We start from the raw sequence: 21,987 nt of genomic DNA, 5'->3' as shown, positions 1-21,987 counted from the left end.
AAAAACATAACTGATTTTTGCATGTTGATTTTATACCCTCCAACTGTGCTGAACTTGTTTATTAGCTCTACTAAATTTAGCTGTTTTTTACAGACACCATCCAGGAAGCTGCTCTAGTTCAACAGAGCCAAAACAAAGGCAAGCCTCTGTGCTGGTCCCTCAGGGAACCACCAGACAGGTCAAAATGCAAAGCCACGATTTTTTGAGTACAAGCTTCTTATTGCTCTCCCCTACCATCTCTCTCCACTGCTGTTCCCACGGCTGCTGCTGAGCTACAATATGGGGGCTGTGGGGGGGCAACGGTGGTGCTGGGTGGCTCCATTGGTTAAGTGTCGGACTTTGGCTCAGGTCATGATCTCGCGGTCTGCAAGTTCGAGCCCCGTGTCGGGCTCTGTGCTGACAGCTCAGAGCCTGGGGCCTGCTTCAGATTCTGTGTCTCCCTCTCTCTCTGCCCCGCCCCCACTCACACTCTGTCTCTCAACAAAAATTAACATTAAAAAGAAAATTTTTTAAGAAAAAGAAATAGAAAATGGGGGATGGCAGGCGTGTAGACAAAAATGCCACAACACTATCTTACCAAAATTTAGTAGCCTCCTTCTTCAGTAAGCACTGTCCTGGTTGCTGTAAGTTTTTTTATTCGATTTCAGTGTTTTGAAAAAGTTGATTTGTCAGTTATTTTTCCAACTTAATGGCTGTTTCTGCGGAGGCACAGATTCTTAGAGCTCCCTACTCCACCATTTCTATGACCAGTAACTTCTCTTAACAAACAGAATGTGGCAGAAGTGACAGTATGTAACTCCCAAGAGTAGGTCATAAAAAGCATTGAGATTTCCTCCATGTTCTTTCTCTTGGATCACTTCCTCTGAGAGAAGCCAGTTTCCATGCTGTGAAGACTCTCAAGTAGCCCTAGAGAGAGTCCACACAGCGAGGAACTGAAGCAGCCCCAGGACAGCCACATGAGTGAGCTACCTTAGAACTCCAGTTCTTGTCAAGCCTTCAGTTGACTGCAGTTCTCACTAAACTTAGACTGCAACCTCATGAGAAACCCTGACAATCATCTAACTAAGCCACTTCTGAAATAACTGATCTACAGATACCATGAAATAGTAAATGTGTATTGTGGTAGGCTGCTAAGTTTTGGGACACACGATATTTAAAGCTGAGCCTCAAAAGGTGAGAAGAACCAAGTGACTTGAGTTCTTGGGAAGAAGAATGTTTCAACCAGAGGGAGGAAAGGTTTCTGGCACATTAAAAATAAAAAATTTGAAAGAAGATCAATGTGGCTGGAGCTCAGTGGAGAAGAAGACAATGAAGACAGAGATCACTCAAGTGGCAGAAAGTAACCTAAGTGACTAGCGTAAGGTCTTAAAACCAGTAAAAACTGGTAAGCTCTGGAGTAATCAATGTTTCCCTATCCATCAAAAGTGTAAACTGTTCGGGGCGCCTGGGTGGCGCAGTCGGTTAAGCGTCCGACTTCAGCCAGGTCACGATCTCGCGTTCCGTGAGTTCGAGCCCCGCATCAGGCTCTGGGCTGATGGCTCAGAGCCTGGAGCCTGTTTCCGATTCTGTGTCTCCCTCTCTCTCTGCCCCTCCCCTGTTCATGCTTTGTCTCTCTCTGTCCCCCCAAAAAATAAAATAAATGTTGAAAAAAAAAAATTTAAAAAAAAAGTGTAAACTGTTCTACAGTTAAGTACAGGAAGACAGAACTAAGCAAAACAATCACTTGTCCCTTGACAGATAATTGGAGGCAGTCCACCAGCCCAGCACCCATAAGAAAACTGCACAAGGTGAAAGAAAGGCAGATGGGTACCACCACAGAAGGGCAAAAAACAGACATTTTTGTGAATATAAACTTATCAGAAATTGTACAACTTTGATAATCCAATGTTGCTTATTTTGAAGTAATAAACATTTGATTAAAAGTGAGAATAAAGTATTAGTGATGAACATGGGAGCATACAAGTACAAGACCTAGTTTTATTCTTGGTTCCTCATTAGCTTTATGAACTTTGGTAAATCACTTCTCTCCTAACCCAATCTCCCTCGTCTGCAAAATGGGATAATAACATATACAGTACATGACCAATCTTCCTTTTTTAAAGATCAAATGAAATAATACATGACAAAAGTACTTTTAAAATTAAAAAAAAAATCTAGAAAAAAATTAACATTTACAAATGTTAACTGGAGAAAAATCAGTAACTATATCTATTATCACACAGGAACCCAGGGTGGGAGCTATAAAGCCCTTTGAAAACAAGAACCAAGGTCTTTACCTCATTCCATAGTACTTAACTTTAATAGAATGGATACACAATCCCAAAGGAACAAAACACAAAACAAAACAAACAAACAAACAAAAACTTGGGGCACTGGGTAGCTAAATCAGTTAAGTGTGTGACTCTTGATTTTGGCTCAGGTCATGATCTCATGGTTGTTGAGTTCAAGCCCCGCCTTGGGTTCTGCAGTGTGGAGCCTGCTTGAGATTGTCCCTCTTCCTCTCTCTCTGTCCTTCCCCTACTCATGCTTGCTCGCTCTCTCTCTCCTCTCTCTCTCTCTCTCTCTAAGTAAATAAATTAAAAAAACAAAAACCTTTAAAGAGATGTTATTTACATCCCTGATGGCAATTCATTAGTAAAAATCTTACATCTGGAATATAAGCTCAAAACATCTGTCTCACAAGGCAGTCCACAGCACTGCCAAATGAATAACCGATGTAGTTGCAAATCTAAAAAATATGATCGTAAATCAGCTCTGCAAAGATGCATATTGTCCTTGTCCCTCAGCTACCACATGATACAAGTTTTAATAACTGGTGAAACGGGTAAAAGAATTTCAAAAGAAATCCCAATTGGATAACCAGTCTCTGAAACTAAAACTAAATGTAATTAGCAAATAATACTAGTTGTAGACAATTAAAACTATAAGATTAAAAAGTATATGGGAAAATGCAGATATTATCAATGACATTTCAATCAGTAAAAAAATAAAAGATATTTGTGCTTTCAGATTTACAACTATCTGAATACCATGAGGTATTCATCTCTGGATCTTAAACCAGAAAAAAATTTATAATTTGAAATAAGAAAAACACATTAGTGAAGAACATAAGCATTAAACATTATAAAATGTGAGACATAATTATTTTGGTATTAAGATGCACTGATGCATGAATATAAAGTAAATGGGATAAACGGGTAGGTTCTTATATGGTCCTCCTGCTTTCTCTAGCAACCCATCTTCTACTGTGGTACCCTTTATTTACAGCATAATTGATAGCCAGTTGAAAGAAAGTTCTAGAAGATATGACACAAAATTGACCAAATATGACACTGAGTGTCACCTAGATACTAGATACTATACTCTAATTCTTAAGACATCAGGAAAGGATAGCAAACATTTGATGCAAACAAAATATATTTTGAAATTTAATAAACAAACACATCTCCTTGTATAATAAAATAAGTGCTATTGACATATTTAAAGAAAAAAACCCCAAATTTATAGAAAAATGACTTGGAAGGAAAAAAATCAACTTTTTGAGGGTAATTACGAACCGAATTTTCTTCTTCCTCTTCCAGTTCTCGCTGTTGCTCTTCATGTCTTTTAGCTTTGATCTCCATAGCTTCTGTGATCAGGTCTCTTAAAATTGATACAGGCTTTGCATGCTTGATAAAAGGGTGCTGGAAAAGTAAAATTCAACGGTATAAATTCCAAAGATTTCTCTGAATTATATCTAAAATATGTTAAAACAACACATAAATGCTAATCAGGATCACAGGCTTCAATTGTTCTTTCAACTAAAATTAAATGTATATATTAAGAAAAGAGAATATTCCAGCTGCTTTAGAAATAAAGATTTTGTTTTTGGGTTTACTTGCTTTTGGAAAACCATTAAGGCACACAGAAAACATGCAATCCTGTTAATAAAACTACATTACATTACCCTTAAAAATATAATTGTCCAGGGGCTCCTGCATGGCTCAGTTGGTTAAGCATCTGACTTTGGCTCAGGTCATGATCTCACGGTTCAGAAGTTTGAGCTATGAGTCAGGCTCTGTGCTGACAGCTCAGAGCCTGCAGCCTGTTTCAGACTCCTCTCTCTCTGCCTCTCACCACTCATTCTCTGTCTTTCTCTCTCTCTCTCTCTCAAAAATAAATAAACATTAAAAAAAATTTAAAAATATAACTGTCCAGGGGTGCCTGGGTGGCTCAGTCGGTTAAGCAACGGACTTCGGCTCAGGTCATGATCTCACAGTTCGTGGTTTCGAGCCCCGCATCGGGCTCTGTGATGACAGCTCAGAGCCTGGAGCCTGCTTCCGATTCTGTGTCTTCCTCTCTCTCTGCTCCTCCCCCTGCTTGCAGCCTGCCTCCCTCTCTCTCTCAAAAATAAACATTAAAAAAAATTTTTTAAAAATATGTATGTATAATTGTCCAAAGGAAGTGTAGATTAGATAGCGAAAAAGATAAAGAATTTTTTAACAGGTTGGTGATTATCAGTTACTAGAGGGGAAGTGGGTGGGGGGCAATGGCTTAACAGGTGATGGGGATTAAGGAATGCACTTGTAATGAGCTCTGGGTGTTATACAAAAATGCTGAATCACTATATTTTACATCCGAAACGAATTATTACACTGTATGTTAACTAACTGTAATTTAAACAAAAACTTGAAAAAATTTTAATTAAAAATTCTCATAAAAAATAAGAGATTGGTGATTATATTACATATGAAAATAAAATTATTTTGGTAATACATACAAATTTTAATTAATCTTCATAAACTGACAGCCAGAATCAGTGGTCAAAAGGAGGGCAACTATTCTGTTACTTCTTTTACATATTTTTTACTTTATTATGTTTTGAATAATATAATCATCTCCAATGGAGAAACAGTAATAAAGGAAATATTTTTCAGAAAATAAATACTGTCTCACTTCTATGCTATGTATAAAACACCTTTTAACTTCTTTTTTTATAGCATCTTGATCTAGTGAAAATATCTGAGTTTGCTACATTTCTGGTAAATAGAAGGGAAACCACCAGGATAGACCTGGGTTTTCAATGACTTTTTTATTGGGGAAAGGGAGAAGGAGTGTGAGAGAAAGTAGGGGACAGGTTACAAATACAATTTGAGATAAATAACCTTATTTTGAGGCAGCAATACAGTTTCAAAATGTTAATTTTCATATTACATATCCATAGATAGTTATTTTAATAAAGATCAACAGAACATAAAAATATTCTTAAAGACAAAAAAAATAATGCTAAAGAAGAAATTATACACATTTAGAATAGAATTTAAAAAAATAAAATGGTGAACATATCATCTGGGAAAACTATATGGAAGAATTTTGCCAGATTACAGAAATACTAGAATTGATGGCAAAGAACCAATAAATTCTTCTATAACAGCTATAAACTAATCGCCATATAAATTAAGAGCTAGTAACATAACTGCAGTGCAGATTCCCAGTCATCCACTAAAACAGAGTTGGGATTGGATGTATGGCAACCCAGCTAGATCCTACATTTCTCAGTCTCCCCCTTTCAGTTGGTTGTGACTGTGTGACTAAGCTCTCATGAATGGGTTGTGAGTACAAGTGGTGTGTTCCACTCTAAGATCTGATCCTTATGCACTCTTCCGTGAGTTCGTCTCTTTCTACGAAGCTGGAAAACAGACAAATACAGTGTCTCAGAGGATGGTGGAGCTGTGAGCAGGAAGGAACCCCAGTTCGACTCTAAAAATTTTGAGAACACTTGTGGAAAGGTCTCAAAAAGTAATAATTGAAGATATGTTCTTTGCTCTTAAGCAACTTATCATCTAGAATAAGAAATAAAAGATACATATAGAAAATTACAATGTGACATACAAGTTACATTCATGATGGTTTGATGCAGACTATATGATTTATGATTAAGAAATGTAAGAGCAGAAGAAAAGGTAATGTGACGATCTCAGATACCTCACACAGAAGAAACAGACCATTTTAGGGAGGAGGACAAGTATGAACAATATGAACAAACACACAAAGATAAGAGATGTATGCCAGAACACAGTAGGAAGATCCACCTAGCCAAAACCGAAACACTATTTAGAGAAATGGGGTTCCGGGAATTTAGAACCAGAAAACAGTGGGACAAGAAGGATAAATGCTAAAAAATGAGATGCCTGGATTCTGTCTGAGAGCCACTTCAATTACATAAGCAAGAAAATAATGTAAGGAAAAGAATGTCTTTGACAGCATAATCTTGCAGTAGAGTTTAGACATGAAATAGAGTGGGAAGAGACTATAATAACAAAAGTGTAAATTATTAAGAACATGGGTGAAAAAAAGTGAGGGGAAATAGTGAATCTCACAGAAGAACTCTTAAAAAGGATTTAGTGACCAATATTACAGAAGTGGAAGAAGACCAACAGTACAAAAAACTGAGAACTAGTAGAATTATTCTTCTTTATTTTTTTTTAATGTTTATTTATTTAGAGACAGAGAGCGCACAAGTGGGGGAGGGGCAGAGAGAGAGGGAGACATGGAATTCGAAGCGGGTTCCAGGCTCTGACTGTCAGCACAGAGCCCAACGACCCAGGCACCATGTGATCATGACCCGAGCCAAAGTCAGACACCCAACTGACTGAGCCACCAAGGCGCCCCAAGAATTGTTCTTCTTTAAAAAGGCACAGATGGGACACCTGAGTGGCTCAGTCGGTTAAGCATTCGACTTCAGCCCAAGTCATGAACTCACAGTTTGTGAGTTCGAGCCCCGTGTCAGGCTCTGTGCTATAGCTCAGAGCCTGCAGCCTGCTTCAGATCTGTGTCTCCCTCTCTCTGCCCCTATGCCACTCAGGCTCTGTTTCTGTCTCTCAAAAGAAAAAATAAATAAAAAAAAATAAATGTTAAAAAAATTTTTTAAAGGCACAGAAATTTCAAATTGTATTATACTTTATCTTCTCAGGGAAAATTATTAGCCAATCCTGCAAGCCACAGTTTATCTTTAAAAAATACCAAAGTACATATAGGATGCATCCAATCTACTTCAATTTATTTTCATGAAGTTTATTCAGTATTATGTTACTATTAGTCTATAGGGCTCAACATTCTTAATCTCAAAATCTCAGCATATCTGATTTCACTTGCACTCATAGTCTTCTCTACATAACTGCTACAGGTATAATTTTGACCAACAAAGAGGAACTGGCTAAAAAAGTTAAAAGGGTACTTGAGGACAAGGCCATATTACTTGAGGATTCTTGACAGTCAGAAGAGAAATTTTATCAAACACTGGCTGATTTAAGTTTACTTATTATTCTGAGAGACAGAAAGAGCACAAGCAGGGAAGGGCAGAGAGGGAGGGAGGGAGGGAGAGAGAAAGAGAGAGGGAGAGAGAGGGAGAGAGAGAGAATAGCAAGCAGACTCAACACTGTCAGTGCAGAGCCCAATGTGGGGCTCGAACTCACAAACCATGAGATCACAACCTGAGCCAAGTCAGACGCGCAACCACTAAGCCACATAGGTGCCCCTGGCTGATTTATAAAGACTGTTTTTCAAGCCTTTTTTAAAGTAGCAGGTAGTGGGGTGCCTGGATGGCTCAGTCGTTGAGCATCCAACTGTTGATTTTGGCTCAGGTCTGATCCTAGGGAAGTGGGTCAAGCTCCACATCAGGCTCCATGCTGAGTGTGGCCTGCTTAAGATTCTCTCTCTTTGTCCCACGGCCTCCTCCCCTCTCTAAAAAATAAAATAAAAATAAAGTAGCAGATGGTAAATTAAAAATGCAAAGCACATAATAACTACAAATACCAGAGAAAACAAGTTGACAAAAGTAAACATGACAACTGTGATTTAAATTTTAATTAAGATACACCAATGTAAATAAATGGGTTGAATTTCCATTTATTAAATAGTATTGTAGTTAAGCACTAAAAGACACTTATTTACAAGATAAATTCAACTACATACTTTCTAAAGAGATATATTTATAATAAGTCTAACTCATGTTTCTATAAGAGGCATACTAAGAAAAAACTTGGGTTAAAAGTCAAGATAGGCAATGAATAGTATCAAACACAAAAAATGTATCAAGAATAAAATGGTCCAAATAAAATAGAAGTGAAGGCTCAAACAGTACATGATGAAACAGTCATTAATGTTTATAAGGGACGTAATATAAAGAAACATAGTTATAAACTTAATACAACATTATGATTCAAAACAATTTTAGAGAATTAAGTTCTAAATAAATAAGACATAGGAAATAGTGGGGCTTTTTGGTCACTGAGAAAATAGACAAAAAAATTTAAAAACTTTCTGAATATTATAATCAGATTGAATCAACAGAAAAATTAGTAAAAAGAAGCTACATCTTTTTGTTAAATGCCTAGAGAAGCATGTGGTACTACTCTAAGAATAGGAAGAGCAATGAAACAAAATATAATGTCCCCAGAAATAGAATATAATACACAAAATAAACAGTCATACTATGAAGATAGCATTTTCAATCACTGAGCAAAAATAACTTTAAACTGGTGCTGAGATAATGCCTGTCTTTTGTGGGAAAATTTAAACTAGATCTTTATCACAGAAACACGAAAATAAATTCCAGATAGATGAAAGGAGGTGAAAGTTAAAAAAAATAGAAACACAGAGAACAAGAGGGTAATATATGAGAATATTTATATGTTCAATCCAATGCCATAAACAAAAGAAAAAGATGATTTGGATACATATAACTTAAAAATGCATAATGACAAAAAATATGAATTAAAAAGTTTATTTGTAACATTTATATCAGACAAGAAGGTGATCACAAGAGTTTTTAAAAGAATCAGGAAGAAAAAGATAAGCACACCAAATTCTAAAAGGCTATTTCGAAATGCATCTAAAGGAAAATCAAAACTAAAAAAGGGTGAGGGCCCTGGTTGGCTCATTTGGTTTAAGCATCCAACTTTGGCTCAGGTCATGACTTCATGGCTCCTGAGTTCGAGTCCCACATTAGGCTCTGTGCTAATAGCTCAGAGCCTGGAGCTTGCTTCAGTTTTTGTGTCTCTGTCCTCTCTGCTCCTCCCCTGCTCACACTCTGTCTCTCTCTCTCTCTCAAAAATAAACATTAAAAAAAATGTTTTTAACTAAAAAAGGGTGAGAATTCATAAAACACCTGAACTAATGTTGTAGTGACAGGAATACCCCAAATCAACCTACCACATTCTTGATCATGTATCTTTAAAATAAGGCTGCCTGAACATTACCTCTTTTAAAATCTGAGATAGTGCCTCTTAAATTTTGTTCATGTTCTGAATTACCAATTTCTGAACTGACAGAATTCAAATTAGTGATTTATTCAAAAAAACTTCATAGCAAACAAGATTTAAAGTGAATTGAAGAAGAGACTTCTGCTTCTGGACAAAATGAATAACATACTTTTCCCTGTAACTCTCCATTAAAGCACAATTAAAACACTGGACAAAACATAGGAAGATTCTGAAAGATGGAGAGAAGGTGGCAAAATGGGTAGGGACTCTGGAATTTGGGGTAGAACACAGCTTTGAGTTCCATGCTTTTCTGTTTTACCTCACTTATCCCAGATCAGGTACTAGAGAAGCCAGCACAACTAAGAAATACCAATGGACACAAGTGAAAAAAACAAAAACAAAAACCCTACAAAAGCCTGCTCTCTCAAGCCAAGAGATCAGGAAAGGACAGCTAACAAGACAAAAGTTTTAGGTAACAACCAATCTAGTCCAGCCAAACACTACACAGAAAACACTGACACCTCCCCCACCAGCAAAGGCTGAATGAGGAACCTAGACTTCCAACCTCTGGAGGCTGTCCAATCCTTCTACTGAGGTGGTATCAGAGAAGGCCAAGTATCAGGCTAGGGCTTTCACTTCTATCAGGCCGTATAACAAAATGTCAGCCACCCTGCCAGTGTGAAGTGTCTGCGGAGACTGTGTTGCAGGCTGGACTTATACCCCTACCAGGCAATAATGAAACAAACAAACAAACAAAAAAAACCCCACCCCATCCCTGCTGGAGTGAAATCAGACGGAGGCCACTGGAGAGTCAGAACTTTCATCACCAGCAAGCTATAATGAGGCCCTGCAGTTCTAGGAGAGGCTACTAGATGCGCTCCAGCCCTCCCCTGTTCAGTAATAAGGGACCCCAGCACACACATGTCAAAGGAGACCAAGTCGGGGTACCAGACTTCTACTGCTACCTGGCAGAAATGAGATGGGGCCCCTTTCCCTCACTGAAGCAGCATCAGAGGACACCTGTTAGAAAATTTAAATAAGATCTACACTCTCACCATAATACCCAAAATGTCCCAGTTCCAAATGAAAAACACTCACCATACCAACAAGCAGGAAAATCTCAACTAAAATGGGAAAAGACAGTCAACAGACAGCAACATCAAGATGACATGGCTGTCAGAATTACGTACAAGGATTTTAAGGCAGTCATCACAAAAATGCTTCAACAAGTAATTACAAACATGCTTTGTAAACAAATGAAAATTGGAAAGTCTCCAGAAAGAAATAGAAGATATAAAAGAGAAACAAATGAAAAAGTTAGAATTGAAAAATACAGTAATGACAATAAACTCATGAATGGGCTCATCAGCAGATGAGGACAGAGGGATGAATCAGTGAATTGTAATATAAAACAGTGGAAAGTACACAATGTGAACAACAGAAAGAAAACAGACTAGCATAAAAATGAACAGAATCTCAGGGATCTGTAAGACTAAAACAAATGTCTAACATCTGTATCAATGGAGTCATAATAAAGAGAAGAGAAGAGGGTAGGACTGAAAAAACATTAGAAAAAATAATGACCAAAACTTTCCTAACTAGTAAGAGATAAAAACCTACAGATTTAAGAAGGTAAACAACCCCCAACAGGATAAACCCAAAGAAATTCATACCTAGACACATAATTAGACCTGTGAAAATTAGGACAAAGAAAAAAATCTTGAAAACAGCAAGGGGTAAAACAATCCAACAAAGAAACAGTAGAGTGCTCATAAGAAACTGTGATATCAGAGGAAATGGCACAATATTTTTCAAGTGCTAAAAGGAAAAAAAAAAACACCTGTCAACCAAGAATTCTATAGCTAGTGAAAATATCCTGCAGGAAAGAAAAGGAAATCCATATATTCTCATATGAAGGAAAACTAAGAGAATTTCTTACTGCAGACCTACCTTAAAAGAATGGCTTACAGGAAGTCCTCTAGACACAAAGGAAGTAATAAAAGAAGGGACTGTGAAACATTAGGAGAAAGAACAATGGAAAGAGCAAAAATAGGGTAAATACAACAGATTACCCTTATTCTCTTGAGTTTTCTCAATTGTTTAAAGGTTAAAGCAAATATTTTACCACTGTTTGACACAGATCTCTATGTATAAAGAGAAAATATTTTGACTATTATAATGGGAGGGACAGCAAGGTAGATAAAGTTCTACTCCTCAGCTGAACTGGTGAAATGGAAGAATAAGTCACGTTCCAGGGAGTTCACAGAGTAACCCATGACATCATCTGTTCTAGCCAAGCTCAGGGGTCAATTCAAATAATGGCAGATCTCAGTCAACCTCACAGTCTCACAGAAATACATCCTGGGGCAGGAGCTGACTTCAGGTTCTAGGCTGCCCACCAGCAGATACAAGGACCATCTTGAGATCTGGAACTTTAGTGCCACTAGGCTGAACTCGAACCCTGTCCTTTAATATCTTTGGGGTTTCAATCTCCTCATCTTTTAAAAACTACTAGGAGTTCACTAATAATTTCAAAGGATCCTTTCAGTCTATGATTCTTTAAGCTTACACAATTATTTATATTTGCCCTGGAGAAAAAAACACTATAAAAAATTCAGCATGAATTCTTTTTTATTTTTTTATTTTTTTTATTTTTTTATTTAAAAAAAAAAATTTTTTTTTCAACGTTTATTTATTTTTGGGACAGAGAGAGACAGAGCATGAACGGGGGAGGGGCAGAGAGAGAGGGAGACACAGAATCGGAAACAGGCTCCAGGCTCCGAGCCATCAGCCCAGAGCCCGACGCGGGGCTCGAACTCATGGACCATGAGATCGTGACCTGGCTGAAGTCGGACGCTTAACCGACTGCGCCACCCAGGCGCCCCATGAATTTCTTAAAACTGTTTATCAGGGTCTAGAAATCAACATGGTATAATCTGTACAGGTAGGCTGTAGATGTGTCCACTAAAACTTGGTAATAAGACTGTCCTCTGAGAGTTATAATTCAACTCGTAATATGTAAGACATATGCAAAACTCCTTTAAAAGACAGAATGGATTCCAGGCATCTAGCAAATAAGACTCAAATGAGACTAATGAGACTCACCGATAATTATTCTATCTGATATACATGTATTAATACTGGATACCATAAATGATATGCACTTTTGGGAACACTGAGGAATGACAACTAGCCTTAACAAGGATGAGAGAGGAAGGCTTCCTGGAGGAGTACCTAATTTTGAATTAGAAATAATTAGAGAAGAGTAAGAAGGAAACTGTTGGTGAAGGGGTTTTAACCAGGAGGGTTGGGGGAAACAGTGTGAAAAAAGGTACAGAGGATTGAAAGAGCATGGTCTGTATATAAACTACAAGTCCATTATTTCAAAATTTATAGAGGAGAAAAAGAGAGGTAGCAAAGGGCAGTTACAAGGCTAGACAAGCAAGGGCACATTATAACAAAGGGCCTTGAATGGTTAACAATAGCACAATAGGAAAAAAAAAATCAAGAAAGCAAATATTGGCTCATATGCACTATACAGTTCTTGTTATAAAGAAGGATGGTTAAGCCAAACCCAACTAGAGGCTAGACGGTAGCAGAGCTTGTTAATGTAGCCCATCTAGGCCAACTTTTTGGGCAGAAAAGAGTGGAAAAAGAGTGGAGCTGGGGGACAAATGGAATAAACCCACAACAGTCACTTTCACTGTGTGATCTTCAGTGAGTCGTTTAACCTTTTGGGGCTTCAAGACCTTCATCCACAAAATAAGGGAATTATACTAGAGTATTTCTCAACTGCTTTTCTATCCTAATACTCAAAGTGGAAAAAAAACAAAACAAAAAACCAGAATATCTTTTCTTTTTTCTTTTTTTTTTTTAATTTTTTTTTTTCAACGTTTATTTATTTTTGCGACAGAGAGAGACAGAGCATGAACGGGGGAGGGGCAGAGAGAGAGGGAGACACAGAATGGGAAACAGGCTCCAGGCTCTGAGCCATCAGCCCAGAGCCTGACGCGGGGCTCGAACTCCTGGACCGCGAGATCGTGACCTGGCTGAAGTCGGACGCTTAAAACCGACTGCGCCACCCAGGCGCCCCCAGAATATCTTTTCTTAAGATTAGAAAAGATTATGGAAGAAAGACTACAAAGAAATACTGGTTATGTTATCCAAATATCAGTTACCAGATATATTTGGATTTATTTTAACCATCATTTTTGTGCTATCTGTCCCACTTTTGTTTTGCTTCCCCCCTTCCTTCTTTCTGGTCTTCCTTGGGGCTGAATAATTTGGATACTCAACATGATAACAATACCAACTGGCCCCTGGTTTATGTGCTCAAAATTCCTCTGTAATGCTGACAATATCTCAAAATAAAAGTTTTAATTATTCTTGAAAGGCAATATTTGCATATAACACAGAACTCAAAAGGCTCAAAAAGAGCATTCAGCAAAATGTATGTCTCTATCCCACTCCTGCTTCTTAGCCATACTGTTACCTACTCTGGAGGTCAGTTTCTTGATTATTTTTCCAGATCTACTCCACTGCAAGCACTGGTGCATGCATGCACACACACACACACACACACACACACACACGATTTATAAATGAAAGACATTATAATTAAACATATGATTATTATATGATATTACTGATTATATATTAATAGGACATATCAGTGGGTATATAGGATTGAATATTATAATGTTTATAGTAATATATTATAATAAATTACAATGATATATACATATATGTATGTGTAGGTGTGTATACTCTGCCAATTACTCCTCTCAGTGGACCTTAGATTGCTTCCAACTGTTGGCAGATATTATGTTGTTTCTGATCTTCTGTCATTACAATGTACTATGAATACTTCTACACATAAGTTATGTCAGCAATGGTTAACATTTTCTGTAGAACGAATTTCTAGAAGTGTGACTGCTTGGTCAAAAAAGAATTCCTTTCCAAATATCAAGAATTATTTTCCAAATATCAATTGATTATTAGCTTAGAGGTCTAAGCCAATTCTGTTGGGAAAATAAAGACACAGATGCTTATCAAAAGTATTAAGTTATTTCTAATCGCAATAAATGCCAACACAGATAAAAAATAAAACCTCCTGACACTCTGGATAAAGAGTCTGCTTGTAGTTGGGGGTGGGTACTGGAAAGTATTTAGGTAATCATGTAATCAATATATATACACAACATAAGGTCTTTTCAAGGAGCTCAGGGATCTCGTATTTATATACCTTATGGTATATCAAAAAGTGAAGAAAGAAATGCTTGGGCCAAGGACTAATACAGCAGGGGGAAAAGCACAAAAAAATACTAACAGTGGAGAAAATAACTCATTTCTGCATTGAGAACCTTTTAGAAGTTTTGTTTTAAACAACTTTGAGGGAAGAATTGACAACAACAAAGATAGAAAAAAGGGAAAAGACAGAAGACTGAATTTGGAAAACAGAAAAGGAAAACCAAGACACAGAGAACAGGTAGGCGAAGAATGGCGTGTGTGTCTTTGTCAATGCATATTTCCTCAGAGGTTTACATCTTGAAAAATCGGTTATAAAAGCCACAGCAATTCTGGTCAATGTGAGAACGCTACAAGGTATGAAGAAAATATCTTTCCCTTTCAGGCATAAGCACTGACCTGTAACAGTTGTGTGGCAGTAGCTCTCTGCTCAGGATTCTTCACGAGGCACTTTTTAACAAAATCGGTGAAATCATCAGACCAAAGTTCTGGCTTCCTGAATGTTGGTGGTGGATTTGTGGGAATCATAAAAATAGCCTAGCAAAAATGAAATCGCCAAAAGAAATTAAGTAAGAATCACAAGAGCACACCAAAAAAACAAATCTCTCTATCTTTCTATCAGACCCTAAATCTGAAAAACAAATTTAAGCTGTTCTAGGATTTCCAGTAAGACTGCAATTCAGGAAGCAAGTCCATCTGCTACTAATGTAATCATTTCCCATTAAATTTCCTCTATTTGAATTGCAGCTCATTGAGCACATCATTCTTTATTTTATCTATTATTTTTAATCAGTCTCCAAAAAGACTGCAATTCTAACCCTTTTACCAAATTAGGAACATTCTCTAATTAAACAGATATATTCCCTAATTTGCTATTGCATGCCAGATTTACTTCCCATTTCAGTTTCATATAAGTATTCCTGCTCAAAATGGATAGCAGCAGTCCAATTTGTTTCTGCAATCCAGAATATATAAGTATAAATAAAATCTACCGTGATTAGAAATAATACTAATAGAGCCAAGGAAACTTTTATTTCCTTTTCTAACTACATGAATCAGGATTCCAAATGAAAAGTATTAAAGGTAATATACCACTTAAATTTGTTATTAATGATATAATTGGTATTAATAACTAGAACTAATTAAATACATTCAGAAAGTTCAAATTCAAAAGTTTTAAAAAGCCTTCCTGCCATCCTTGTCCTCCTAGCTGTCCAGTCATCCTTCTCAACCAAGAGAATTAATTCTTAATGTTCTTAGGAAATCACTGTATGTAATGAAATTACTTCTCTCTTGGGGCATCTATAATAGTTCCTGATAAAATACTATCACTACAACATCATTTTCTTTGAAAGATATAAAAATGAAAATACAATAAAGTTAAAACAAATGTATCGAGCACTCAATAAACACTATTACCATTTTATTTTAATTTTTTTTTACATTATTTATTTTTGAGAGACAGAGAGAGACGGAGCACAAGTTGGGGAGAGGCAGAGAGAGAATGAGACACAAAATCCAAAGCAGGATTCAGGCTCTGAGCTGTCAGCATAGAGTCCAATGCGGGGCTCAAACCCACAAACCGTGAGATCATGACCTGAGCCGAAGTTGGACATTTAACTGACTGAGCCACCTAAGAGCCCCTGCTATTACCATTTTCATTTTCACATAATGTTATAATAAACAAGAGGCAAACACAGCCATGACAAAAATTTTACAAAGTAAAATGAATTCAACTATAACTAACTGTAGTTTAACAGTAAATTTATATAATTATACAGTCAACACAACAGGTGAGATGAGGAAAAAATGGCTTTTTGGCAATCTTAATATATGCATATGCAACATACAAACATGTGCCCCTCAAAGATGTAGTTAGGGTGAAACATCCAAAAAACTCCCTTCTGGGCTGCAGAATTCTTGGACTTTCTAGAAGGGAGGTGTTTGTCTCTGTTCTATTCTCAGTTTTTTGCCTGGCTTTGGTGGTCTTCTCTCTTCATGTATAAACAAATTTCCTTACTGCATAAAGAAAATAAAAATGGCATACTACAAACCACAGCAATACTCAGAAACCAGTTTTTTTTTTTTTTTACCACTGAAAGTAATCAAATTATGTTTAAAACTTCTGTTCATATATGGAGAAACCACAGCTGTAGAAAAAGTAACAAAGATAATATATTCTTGGGGATACCAGTTTTAATGTATTTTGTTGCTATAATAAAACTGTTCCACTCTCCACTGGAGTTATGAACTGTTCAAAGTCATTCACAAGTATCTTAAAATCATAGAATTTCCATAATAAAAGATATATGACAGATCATTTAGCTCAACGATTTAACAGAAAAGGAATCAAAAGGCCAGAGAGGCTAAGTGACTTAAAACCAAAATTTTAGACCCACAAAAGGCCTTTATTTAAAAGATTAGCAAAGTATTCTAATGCTTCTACTATATTTCAAGAAGCAGAAGGTGAAGTACAAAGCAAAGAGGGTTACTGAATCTAAACAAGCAGCTAGTAAGAGACAGAGAAATGACAATTGATGATGTTTTCAACGTATTTGTCTTCACAGGCCCTCCCTCTTCCAAGCGGAGAAGAAAGCATAAGCAAGTTTTAAGCCTTTACGATAAGGCAGTGGCAGAAATGACCTTAAAACTTACTACAATCACAAATGTGACCATCGATAAGGTGAAAGGTCATTCAATGAAAAATGAATGACGGAAAGACCATTAAGTGGAGAAAATACAGTCTTTTCAATAAACGGTGCAACAAAAATGAATTTGGGATTCTTATGTTGTACCATATACAAAAATTAACTGAAAATGGACCAGTGACCATAACAATAAGAGTTAAACTATAAAACTTAGAGGAAAACGTTGGGGGAAAGCTTCAAGACATTGATTTGGCAATAATGTCTTGGGTGTGACCCCAAAATCTAGGCAACAAAAGAAAAAAAATAGGTAACTGGACTTCATCAAAATTTAAAACTTGTGCATCAAAGGACACTATCGATAAGATGAAAAGGCAACCGAAATGGGAGAAAATATTTGCAAGTCCTATGTGTGGTAGAGGTTTAATATCTAGGATGTATAAAGAACTCCTACAACTCAACAACCAACAACCGAACTCAAAAGACAGAGAAAGAACTCGAGTAGGTATTTCTTCAAAGAACATACAATGGCCAGTAAGTACATGAAAAGGTACGCAACATAACTAATCATTACAGAAATGTAAATCAAAACCACAATGAGATATGTCTCACATTCATTAGCATGGCTTTTATTAAAGAAAAAAAATCAGAAAATAACAAGTGGTGGCAAGGATGTGGAGCAGCTGGAATCCTCATGCCCTGCTGGTAGAGATGTAAAAATGGTGCAGCTGCTTGAAAAACAGTATGGCGATTCCTTGAAAAATCAAACATAAAGTTACCATATGATCCCCTAATTCTACTTCTGGGTATGTACCCAAAAGAAGTAAAGGCATCAAAGAGATATTTGTATACCCATATTCATAGACTCATTATTCACTGTGGCCAAAAGATGGAAGTGACCCAATTGTGCACTGACAGATGAACGGATAAAGAAAACATAGTGTTTACACTGTATACACACATACAATGGAATATTATTTCACCTTAAAAAGAAAATTTTGGGGTGCCTGAGTGGCTCAGTTGGCTGAGTATCTGACTTTGGCTTAGGTCATGATCTCACGACTCATGGTTTCGAGCCCCACGTCAGGCTCTGCGCAGACAGCTCCGAGCCTGGAGCCTGCTTCGGATTCTGTGTTTCCCTCACTCTTTCTGCCCCTCCCCTGCTTGTACTCACTCTCTCTCTCTCTCTCAAAAATAAATAAACATTAAACATTTTTTTTCTAAATGGTTAATTTTATGCTGTGTATATCTTACCACAAAGAAAAATATGGATGAAGGAAAACATTAAGTAATAATCAAGTTCAGAAATATTTAAGTGCCTACTGCAGATGAAGCACGGTGTTAAGCATTAAATGCAGCTCAAAGAAGCAGCAGGAAATACCCTACCCTTAAGTCACTACCCTTAAGAAGCTTCTAACCTAGTCTGTCAATGAAAGCACAAACAATAAAAGAATTAAATAACAGTATAATAATAAAATAAATGATAACAAGGCATTTGGAACAGAGGTCATTCCCCTTAGTAGAAACAGTGTAAGGATAAGCAGGAGAGTAGAAACAGGCCATCAGGAGGAGCAGAGAACAACTGACTGCTTGGTAAGGTATAGGAAATAAGAAGATTAGAAGGGAAATGGAGAATATGGAGTTTGGTCAGCAAGAAAGTACACAACTGAAAAGAAATGTGTGTGTGTGTGTGTGTGTGTGTGTGTGGTATTTGTTCTTGATTAGGTTTGTTTATGACCCAAGAAGTAGATTAAACAAGAACAAAACCCCTGGAGACACTCTAAATATGGAATAGAAAAGGCAGTTAGGGGCTAGTACAGATGGCCCAACACGAGTAATAAAGAGTTCAAACGAGGGTGGTTTCTATGGAAATGAAATGGAAGAAATGAGGTAGAGGAGATACTACAAAAGAGGAACCAAGAATATATCTTGCCAACATTGTGTGGGAGGGGTGGAAAAAAAGGAAGAATGAAAGATTACTCTAGAATTCAAGAAATTAAAAAAAACAATACCTTAATTGCAAGGCACTCAGGTATTCTAACAATTCACTACATCATTTTTTTGAAAGCCCTTAGAATATGCAGCAAGTTGCTACAGTGTGTTATCACCGGCTTCTAACTCGGAAGTGATCCAAAGGACTTTCCATGGACAAAGCAGTGAAGATTCAATATCCAAGTCTCTTGATTCTAGGGTAAGAGTTAATCTCTTTTATTAGTCTATTCATCTTCTTTCAAAAGGGGAAAATCCTTTCATAGAAGAGAATATTCTTACACATCTCACATCATATCACACATATTTACATCTAACACAGTCCTTTCAAAAGCAGTACAGCCAGTTTTATGACACAATAAGCAGGTCAAATGACATTTATCAAGTACTTTCTGTGTGTTCAAAACTACGTTCTAAATGAAGTTGCAGACTGATAGGCCAAAGGCCAAATAACATTAGTGGGCATATTTTGTTCAGTCACTATCAAGTTCACACTCCCAAAAGGTAAGAATCTGCTGGAATCAGGCTGATTTCACCCAGGATGTATGTTCTCCCTTGTACATGGGCCCCATTTAGTCTGGCTCAATTATCTACTTTACCTGATGGTTCTTTCAAGTATTTAACTTTGTAAGCCCTGCTATTACAGATTTTAAAATAAAACACATATCTCAAAGCCACAGAGCTCACAGTCAGCTTGTGGGGGGGGGGATTAACACGTGAAACAAATAGCAAACAATGAAGTGCTGGAAAATAAAGTTCTTCTGTAAATAACCTAATTCATCTCAGCTCCATAGCTGAAACGGAACCTAATCTGGCTTCAAGGATGGGCAAAATGGGGTTAATATCAGCTGCGGGAAAGGGCACACAAAACCACCTGCTACTTCAATTAAAGAATAAAATAAATTTGAACTCTCATCTCTGCAAAACGGTTCAAAGCACCCACATAAGCCCTTATATACTGACCTCAAACTGCAGGTAAATGATACTAGATTGTCTAGATAAATGTTGTTCATCTGCACTTGTTACAAACTGATGGATAACAACTCTGTGATTTATGTTCTTGTAGCTATGCTCTCCTTTGAACTTTGAGTCAATAAGTTGCAGTCTTATCTTCTGATAATCTTAACATATAAGGCTCACCTCAGCAGTAGCTATTAGAAACTCAAGGATAAAAAAAAAAACTGAACCCTAACTCTTATTTACCCAGTACTATCATAAAGCAATCCTAAAAGGTTCACATTCTAGTCTCAAACAAGCACTGAACTGCATATAGTTCAAACAAGTAAGTCTCATTATATGGTCTACCAAAAGCAGAGACTCTGAAAGGCTCCAGGAAAACCACTATACCTTTTATTTCTATTTTTTTAGGTTAGATAATCAATAACAAATGGGCAGATTTCTCACAGGCTTAACTTTGTTCAACTAATTTAACCTAATCATGAATCATAAAGGATCTTCTTAAGAATCCCTAGGTTTTGTATGAGCTAATTAGGTAATAGGCCCCTGCTGTAGAAAGTTTTAGCAATCAGTGGCTAGCCTTAGACTAACAATTCACTCCCTCCCTTGCCACCAACCAATCGCATGGACACACTTTACAGCCATATAATTTATCTTATCTCCAACACCATTTTGATTGAAGAATGTTAGTACAATAAACAATATCATTTTCCTTGTATTTGTTGCTACACAGTGTGTTGCTTAACTACATATTGAACCTCTGGTTGAGTTTTTTTTAATTTATTTTTAACGTTTATTCATTTTTGAGACAGCCAGAAGGCACGAGCATGGGAGGGGCAGACAGAGAGGGAGACACAGAATCCTCAGCAGGCTCCAAGCTCTGTGTTCTCAGAGCAGAGCTTGATACGGGGCTAGAACCTACGAACTGTGAGATCACGACCTGAGCCAAACTCGGACGCTCAACCAACTGAGCCACCCAGGTGCCCCTGAACCTCTGATTACGTTTTAAAAAGAACTTCCCTGATCACAAATAGTCTAAAGAAGCCAAAAAATGTAAGTGCCTCAAAACAAATAATTAACTCCATGCTTGGAATTTCATGCCTTAGACTCCAGGAGCACCCACACGTGGAAAGAGCTGGAGCTGAGCAAGCACAATGCCTGCACTCTGCAATCTCAGTGGAGTGAGTCAACACATATGCCTGAAGCTAAGGTAGCTGGGTTTGTGAAAATACAGAAGCAAGGACATGCCGGAATAACAAAGGAATCTGTGCCACTATTCAAGAACCTCAGGTATATGAGCAAAAGGTTATCTTCATAACAAATAAATGAGATAAGGAATGAGAAAGCATTTTATAAAACTTCAAAGAACTAAATAAACACAGCTGTTTATTTTTCTTGCTGGCAAACATAATCCATAGGCAGGAAGCTACTAAGTCAAATAAAAATATATAGCTTCTAAAAATGATATATAGGAATAATAATTTTTAAAAGACTACACAAATAAGATGGCAAACAACACAACAAAATGAAGCCAACACTGGATCTGGGTCAGAAAACAGGCTTGAGCTCTCAATCGTCCTCTGGCTGATCGTGCAGCTTCAGTTTTTTCATTTAAGTGATGACATTGCACTACATGTTTTTCAGGGTCCTTTTTGGGTCTAAAAGACTCTAGCACTCTAACTGCCTAGCAATCAAGGAGTTAAAGCCTCACTAGCCAAGTAGTATTAAGAAAGGAGATGCAAGGGGGGGGGGGGGGAAGGAGAAGGATAACAAAATGGTTATTAGATGTGAACACAAAAGTACAAATCTACATTTTATTACCACTCCCTCAAATGCAATTTTGAAGCAGACAGAGAATACTAAAACCCAGAGTGAACCTTGCTATCAGGGTGCAGTTTCTACAGTAA

The 21,987-nt window shown here is 37.1% G+C and overlaps 1 protein-coding gene across 1 annotated transcript in view; it reads right to left on the bottom strand.

The window, feature by feature from the left end:
- The window catches only part of STK3 (serine/threonine kinase 3), a 288,672-nt gene that overhangs the window by 125,097 nt on the left and 141,588 nt on the right, over window positions 1-21,987 (bottom strand). Inside the window, exons 7-8 of the mRNA XM_030304020.2 lie at window positions 14,889-15,026; window positions 3,558-3,683 (exon numbers count right to left, since the gene is read on the bottom strand). Of these exons, the coding sequence (XP_030159880.1) occupies window positions 3,558-3,683; window positions 14,889-15,026 (264 nt within the window). The remainder of the gene's footprint in view (window positions 1-3,557; window positions 3,684-14,888; window positions 15,027-21,987) is intronic.

This window comes from Lynx canadensis, chromosome F2 (genome assembly GCF_007474595.2).
Source record: "Lynx canadensis isolate LIC74 chromosome F2, mLynCan4.pri.v2, whole genome shotgun sequence".
Lineage (NCBI taxonomy): Eukaryota > Metazoa > Chordata > Mammalia > Carnivora > Felidae > Lynx > Lynx canadensis.
Note: the sequence above shows the minus strand (reverse complement) of the source record. Positions and strands in the feature narration are given on the sequence as shown.